Raw genomic sequence first — 9,204 nt, 5'->3', positions numbered from 1 at the left:
ATAATATAAATACCTAATAATTTTGTATCACCTTCTACAATATACTTATTCCATTATTCAATGATGACTGTAGTTATCACGATTTTTAACATTGATTTATGATATTTGTAGTAGTTACCACAAGCCAGCACTTCTGCAGTAACACGTTTTATTTTTATAATAATTACAATTAATTTTATTTTCTACATACGAGTAGTCTCATTCACTTTCCATTAAAAAATGTTATACTTGAATGTTTTTTTTTATTGATATACCTAATTGGCATTCCATAATCCATTTTATTACAGTGATTTCATTCTAAAAATAAAATAAAAGTAAAAACTTATAGATTCAAATAAATTCTTCACTCCAATTATTAATCTATCTAAACATATAAATGTATTTGATATCAAATACTGAAATACTATGACGATAGCTAGTCTATACAGTTGCTCGTTTCAACTTTCAATTACTTTCCATGGGAAATTATACAATTTTTAAAATCGAGAGTAAAAATGAAAAAATAATATATAGTATTGACAACATATAAATCTATGTACAAGAACAATTATCAGTATATATATATAGACGAGTTTCGAGTATACCATAGATCAGGTACAATTCTTTTTTGATTTGAGAATAATTACTATTATTTATCATTTAAATTTGATCTATTATTATTAATAAATTATAAATTAAATTACATTTGTAGGTACATGATTTGAAATTTTATTAATATCATTATTAAAAATGTAATTTAATATACCTATTTGTATATGAGTTTATAAAGTTTGTTATATGTTATTACTTACCAAGTATTAGTGTAATAGACGATGCGGTGAATCATTAATATACCTATATCTTAACCTATTTTTATAAACTTCAATACTAAGTAAATAAATATTATTATTGTAGTAAACTACTTCTATTAATGTATTAATAATTCTAATTGTAATATATTATAATTAAATAAATTATTTATTTTATTTACATAATATATAATATTAGGAATATGAGTATTAAATTTAATATTATATATAATTTAATTTAATCTCTACTGTCTTTACCTTTAAAAAATCAAATTATAGTAGTACATTATTAAATTCAATTTAGTTATATGTTAAGCTGTCCAATATTAATAAGTACACTGCTATTAATTTACAACTAATTACTTAATTCCTTACTTATTTCTTTAACCTTAATCTACACAATAATAAAAAACTAGTCCATCACTATTACAAAACAATTCTTAGCAACAATGAAAATCCTCTTATCTCCTAAATATATACTCTATAACTAGGTACTCTACAAAATTCAAGAAGAATTAAAAACTTTCTCATTGTTAATTAATATAATTTCCATGCCTCTTTAGTTGGATTTCCTTCAAAAATAATTTAAAAATATATCATAGTTAATATTTAAAAATCAGAATCAACAGATTTTAATAGTTCATAATATTGATTTTAATTAAGTAATATTTATTTATCTACATTATCATAAATTTATAGGTATTGGTAATAGTAACTAAGACGTAAATACAACTAGTGGATACAGAATATATTATAGTACTTCTATTTATGAAAATATAAAATGCTCATTATTTATAAAAAAAATTTAAATGTATCCATGTTGTTTTTCAGTTTGAAAATATTATTTTTATTTTTAGTAATATATATTTTAATACATTATTGCGTTATTATACAATATGTCATATCTCCCAATCTAAAAAAATCTGAGTACGTCACTGTTACTAGTGTTACTATGTAAACAATATACATATTACACTGGTCACTGCAGAAATACATGGTATATTATACGTATATTCAACAGTTGCATTATTTTTTTTTTTCCGTAAGATATAATAATATAATGAGTCTTCATCAAAAGCATACTTTAATATAATTTTTATAGTAACTACCTATCTAATACAGCATATTATTTATCATATTATATATCTATAATAATTTGCTATACCCCTAGCTATCTTATAAGTGTAATTTCTAAAGAAAGCTATGCTATAATTGATTAATAGAAAAAAAATGCGAATGTATTTAATGTTTACACTAAGACCGGTTTTTACTCTTTATAAAATATAGTTCTATATACCACATTACAACTTTTAGGAAGGGTTGAACTTAGTGAATATAACATGCGCATGTACTGTGTAGTGTACCTATTACACAGAGTATGATTAGTGGTCACTGATGATAATTTAGTTAATAATACCAAATTTTGATTTAAGCTTGATAAATGAAAATATATGCAATGAAACGGGATCGGATAGTATTGATGACTATATTACAGGTAATTTATTTGTTTATTATTATTTGATTTTATATTGACATAAAGCAAAAATACCAATCCAAAATTTTAAATTCTAAAAATGTTATAAAATAACTTCGTCATTAAAGTCAGAATTTATTTACCCGATAATTTACCTATATAATATACACTTAATTTTACCTTATTACCTATTGGTTTTTAAGTTTTTGTGTAAAACAGTTTCCAATCAAAGAATTATACAAGAAAGGGATATGACAACTCATACAAACCATACATTTAAATAACACGTGTAAACTTGAAGTGTTGAAACAATTTTAATTATACTAATAATTAATAACTCTGTAACAGACTTTAAGTACCTATATAACTCAAATTCAATATATATTGTCAAATAATTGACTATAAATAAATAATAGATACATATTAAAAATAAAAATACAATTTTAAATATTATCTATTCAGATGGTACTCCTAAGTTCCTGCCCATAAATACTAATATTTCTTTGCTATTTTAAAATATTATATAATCAAAAATCAAACTATAAAACTATATAGAATGTAAATATATTTTTTTTAAATAAAAAAAAATATTATATATTATTTAAGATTTAATAATAATTGTAAAATACTATAATACTATATTTTATTTAATATATTTTCGCGTTTAGTATTTGCTACAAAAAATAGATGCATGCAAATCCGTGTTTATTTAATATTAAAGATAAGCAAGCTAATAAATATAATAACTCTGGTTAAATTAAGTTAAGTGAATACAAGATGTTAATAATAAACTAATAATACATTTAACTTGTTGAGTAAGTTGAGATGGAAAATAATATTGACTTAACTCATTTTAAATAAGTTAATCAATTAATATATGAATTACATAAGAAATATTATTTTATGCCTATCTATAATATGGATATAATATGTATAAAATATATTATTATTTAATAAGAAACATTATTTTTATTTAAAACATTGTAAAGTAATTAGTTTATAAAATCAACTGAAAAAAAATTTAAGTTATTTCAACAGCTGTAAATTAAACTAGTTAAATTATTAAGTAGATTAGAAAATTACCTATAGCTTGTCAAGTTAAAAAAGTAAGGTTTTACTAGTAAATGTCTACCTTTGTATAATATTAATATATTTATCTCGTCTGTAGGTGGTAACGTTAACGACATTAACAGCGACGTCGATAAATTCAGCCGCAACCACTAATTACCGTCAAGTCAAAATTCGCGGGAGACCTTTAGACCATAGCGGTGATCAGCAACAGATGCAAGCACAGGTACCCACGAATAGAACATTTACTGGGACCGGGACGAGACAACTCAAAACCCAAAAAAGTGTAGATAATCGCAGACCGTCATTGACTGTCAGCGCTTCGGTCCAACGTCATCAACAACAACGAAAATACGACGACAGTGTGTTATCATACTTGGACTGGACACCGATTGTGCAGCATAAGGAATCACTGGAAACCGTTGTACCGTCTGTTGCAAACGGTCGACGAGATTATCAGCAGCAGCGACAGGTACGTCAACCGGATGCAATTGTTACATTCGTAACGTCTCCGCCGCCGACGAAGACGACGGTACTCCACAAAAATAAGCTACGTCCGAAAAATCACGTTCAACATTTCGACGACGAAAGAGATAAATTCCAGAGTGGTAATCATTATCAGTACGTAAACGCTAGTGAGTTACCCGAAGAAAGTAACAAGCGTCATAATGTAACGCGTTTCATCACTAACTATGCTTACGGAGCAGTTGACGAACACCGTAAAAATTCGGACTTTGTGTTTCACGACAGAACGCAGGATAATAATAAGCCCGTTCATCGACACAGCTACAACAATGGTGCGAACGCGACCAAAGAACAAAACAAACATTCCACTCTGCAAGACGTGTACAACGGAAACGCGCAGTCCAGCGAGGAGAAAGATACCGTACGACAGCCTCAACGTTATGATTCAGATTTCGAGCATAACTTCCAACGCTATGCAGCTAACCAATTCGTGAACACTGATGGGCTACAATTGGACGACGAAAATAATAAATACAATAATCAGATTGTTGACATAAGATTACACAACCAAAATCATAGGGAAAATCAGAATATTTTTAATTTACTCAAGAATGAATCAAAAAGTGACGTCCACGATTACCCGAAAAACATCACCACTACTGCCGCGAATGTGATAGTATCAATTGAACACAAAAATAATCACACTGAGGCACATAATATATATAACACGGACGCAGCCAACATGGCAAACGAACAACGTCTAAATAATTATAACGAGGATGTCGCTGATGAGAATAATGACTTTTATCGTGATGATGACAACTATGACCTGCAACAACACGTATTTACAAACGTGATAGTCGACGAATGGGGAAATAACGCACATCATACAATCGTCGACACAGATTTAAAAGCCCAAAAACACGAAGATGGTAGAAAATTTGCAAATTTGAAATTCAACGAAGGCGTACCTAAGCAGCGCATAAGTAGCAATCAGTACGTAAACACGAACGTAACGGCTGCAAAATTGGAGACGGACAGCATAGCAACATATAAACGACAAAGTCAAAACGACGAGTGGGAAAAAATCGAACACCAACGCCGCCGAAAGCCATCTGTTATCGGTGGTACCGAAATAAATCCAACAATTCTGACGACGGCATCGCCTCGACAATTACGACGCAAAGTACAATCGTCGGTTCAGACTCGCCGACCCGCTGTCGACGACGAAACAAGTAGTGAGATTTTGTACGATAGTCAAAACGTTTTCGGACGAAAATATGTAAGTGTATAGTGCAACCAAGTTAAAACAATGACTTAGCTAGTCATATAACGTGTTAAATACATGAGAAATGGGACAAAAATAGTTTATTAGGTCAAACTGCAAGTCACCTTTTTAACTCGGTCGCACTATTCTGTGTACAGTGGCTTACGCAGGATTTTACAAATGGGGAGGGGCCTGAAAATAAAAAATTACTCAGTTATAACAAGCGCATTGACTTAAAAATTAAAATAGTTGCTATTTTATTTCTTACTTAAATTAAGCATAAAATAAACAAAAAATATGTGAAAAAATTATACATAAATTTATATAATAATTATATAAGATTATAAATACCCATCTATGGACTGTGGTCGTAATCACGGACTTAGATAATATAATACTTATATAATATTTATTAATATCTTAGTCCGTGGTTCTAATAAATGGGTAAATACACCCTATATTAAATCGTTGGTATAAAATAATAATTATTAAAAATTAAAAATAATAATATGGGCAATGGGGGGGGGGCTTCAGCCCGTTAGCTCCCCCCCCTGCGTACACCGCTGTCTATGTATACTATTATAATATATGTACATTGTACATGGTGAACAAAAAAGATTATTTAACATATAATATTATGGAATGGTAAAATGCCTTTTATTCGAAACGATTTAAGAGGGGAGAAAGGGCTGCGTAAAGTTTTTCACTCCTTGGAAAACTAGTCATATCTAACTTAAAAAATACGAAGTTGCTCATTCTAAAAAAAAATACTATTTTGTTGGGTTTTTTTTTAGAATCGCAACGATCATGGACATATCATAACACCGAGCGACATACAACCAACGGTGACATCCACTTCGAGAGTTCCCGTAGTATTAGAAGACGTAATAGACGGTGAGAACGATAACAGCGCGGCCATAGAAGAACTAAAACAGCCCGAGCAAGGCCGTTACGGTTTTGGGTACTCCGTATTGGACGAAAGCGTAGGGATGGATTTTGGCCAATGGGAACGTCGCGAACCAGGTCGTACCGGTACAGTGACCGGACAATACCGGGTTCGGTTACCGGACGGCCGGACGCAGACAGTCGAATACACCGTCGGCCCGGCTACCGGTTACAAGGCGTCCGTTACTTACGAGGGCGTCCAACGTCACCCAACTGCGGTTCTACTGCCACTTGTCGAACGAGACGACTCAATGGACGCCGAAACACGATCACTTGAATAAAAATATTATTTACCTATTTAGTATTTATATTTTATAACTATAATTTTAATTTATTAAACAAATTTAACTATTTATTTTTAAGGATAATACGTGTACCTATGCTAAATTTGTAATAAATACAACTACATAAATATCAAAACGAAATCCTAGTTCAATGATGTGACGAAAAAATATATGTACACAGTGGACCTTTAAGGTGTAAGGTGCATAATTACATGGTTATTGATAGGTCCATCCTTAAAGGAGTTGGAGCAACTTGTATTTATCAAGTGTTTAGACTAAATACTAATACATAGAACAAAAAATACTATACTCCAGCCACTCGATTTTAATTTTGAAATTACATTTCCTATAGGTTTGTTTGGAAATTAATTTTATTTTTTTATCATTCAGTATTTCAGTGACTAATTAAAAATTTATGTCAAACTCAAGTTAAGTATAGTTTTAAAAAAGAAATAAACTTACCATACATTATACTAATTAGATTTCGTAATTTAAAGGAAAATGACTCATTATATTATATCTACTAATTAAAATAAGATTTTTCAGTGTTTTTTAATAAATTTTCGAACAAACATAAAAATGGGCTAGACTCAGCTTGAGAATCCAAATGTATATTATAATAAATAATAATGTAATATTACTAATATTATTTAATTAATTGAAACAAGATATATTTTTCTTTCTCTATTAATATAATTGATTATAAATAGCTATTTGTAATCAATAATGTATACTGTGTACCTATAGAAGTTGTTCAAGAACAAAAATATTTTTGATTATAATTTTTGACATATACATATTGGTGTGCTGAAGACAGACTCAGATTAAGGGGGACAGGTAGCCATGGTCCCTAGACCCACGATAAATAGGGGCCTACAAAGAAAAAGAACATAATCTTATATTTTGTCTAATCAATAAAACAAATTTTACAAATTAAAAATTATATTATTAATTTTTTTTTTATCTCCTACATTATCTAATTATCAAACTTTTACAAGACATTATAAGTTATAACTAGAGACCGGATTTGTATTATGCGCCTAAAATCTTAAATTAAGATGTTTTTATGCTTTATAGTTTCATAAAAATAATCTTTTCTATGCATAAATATTTATTTTGAAAAATACTATGGTTATAATAATATGCTGGTGTATATTATTTAATTATATTTTACGTGTATGATAGTAGCACATAGTTATATACACGTAGAAACTAACTAAAACTAAAGGAAGTAAAAAATATTTTTGCATTTTTTTTATAAAATATTCAAATTAAACCCCACGAATCCCACAAATGGACGCAAAAAAAATATAAAAAAAATAAATAATAATGTAATAAAGTCCTGTTTACACAGTAAATATTTAAAAGGTTAGAAATATTTACCATGTGAACGGGGGCTTACTTTACTCATCATAATAATATATTGTTACTCTAATGCTTTAATGGTAACAGTAGCGTTATCTAACGGCATCACATTGAACTTTTCGACATCCACGCCAAAATATTAAATGTTTGTCAACGCTGTTTACTATTATCACCACGAACTAAGATTATCATAGAATAAATTGCTAAGTAATTTTGCGATATATCATAGAACATAAATATTATGTTCATGTATGGACATGAATACTTGATGTTATATGGATATATATTACGATTTTATAATTTTACTTACTTATTCACTAATCCACTTACTATTTGCCAGAGTGTTGAGTGTCATGACTCGGTGTCAAATGCCCATGTCATATTGTCATCATAATATAAAATATTAATAAATATGTAAATATTAAAATATGTTATGTACATATATGAAACTGAATTAATTAATAAACAAAAACTATATTATGCCCTTATGGAGAAGTACAAGTGTACCCACGATCTTATTTATACACATCAGGCAAGTCCATCATTTACTGAGTTTACATATTGAGGATTTAAATTATCACAAAAATCTATAATGGGTGCCATATAATGAAGTGTTTTGTAACGCTGACATGCTGTTATATCACATTAATTTAATCAGTTACCTATATTAACATTTTATGCTTTCAAAGTTTTGAACATAATATTCAATAAATTTGTCATAAGCATGGCACACGACTATTACAAACTAGTAACTAATAGATCTTATAACTTTTATATTCTTCTGAGCAAACGAATAATATAATTTTTATAATTATTATTATTAGCCATTAAGTATATATTTAATCATGGTATAAATACCAATTAACTTATTTCAAAGATCGTTTTGACGCAGCGTCTATATAGTGTCTTTTAAAAGGGCGAATCCTAGCAGTTTGGTTGGACAACACGTTTTTATAATACACTCGCGGAATTATTGGCTTATGAAAATCTTTCCATAAGTTTATTTGAATATTTCGTATTTAAAATACGGATCAGGGATCAGTGTTCATATTATGCTGTACATTTCCTTTTATCCATTTTTCTATATGTAAACAGTTTTCATAAGAATCTGAACTCTTAAATAATTCTTTTTGCTAAACTTCAAGAATAAACGTTTTAATTTTAAAATTGTTGGTATTACTAATGTCACTAAGCCAGGATGCATACCCAATGCTAAAAAGGTAAGAAAATGAATGAACCATTTGAAAAAAAAAGTAGGTAAAAGCAAGAATTTGGAGTACCAAAACACTTGTTTATTTATTAATATACTAAATTATTATTAAATTATTAACCAACCGACACCTAAGTACTAAATTGAAAACTGTTATAAATTTATCATCATAAAGAATATTGATAAGTATCTCACCATGACCACACATTGATTTGGCACATATAATTAAGACCATTCTTCATATTATAAAGAATATAATATTTACACACACAAATTTTATATTATAGTCATTTTGAACAAAAGGTTAACTGCTAATATTAATTTTTGTAATTCCAATA

At 28.5% G+C, this 9,204-nt stretch overlaps 1 protein-coding gene across 1 annotated transcript; it reads left to right on the top strand.

Moving 5' to 3' along the window:
- The first annotated feature begins 2,145 nt into the window (after positions 1–2,145).
- Positions 2,146–6,768, top strand: LOC132930703 (uncharacterized). The gene is made up of 3 exons (XM_060996716.1): positions 2,146–2,283; positions 3,431–5,077; positions 5,857–6,768. The coding sequence occupies exons 1-3, from the start codon at positions 2,230–2,232 to the stop codon at positions 6,286–6,288; spliced, it is 2,133 nt and encodes a 710-aa protein (XP_060852699.1). The 5' UTR covers positions 2,146–2,229; the 3' UTR covers positions 6,289–6,768.
- Positions 6,769–9,204: the final 2,436 nt, after the last annotated feature.

The sequence above is a fragment of the Rhopalosiphum padi genome, chromosome 4 (genome assembly GCF_020882245.1).
Source record: "Rhopalosiphum padi isolate XX-2018 chromosome 4, ASM2088224v1, whole genome shotgun sequence".
Classification (NCBI taxonomy): Eukaryota; Metazoa; Arthropoda; class Insecta; order Hemiptera; family Aphididae; genus Rhopalosiphum; species Rhopalosiphum padi.
This window is presented reverse-complemented; position numbering and strand designations above follow the sequence as displayed.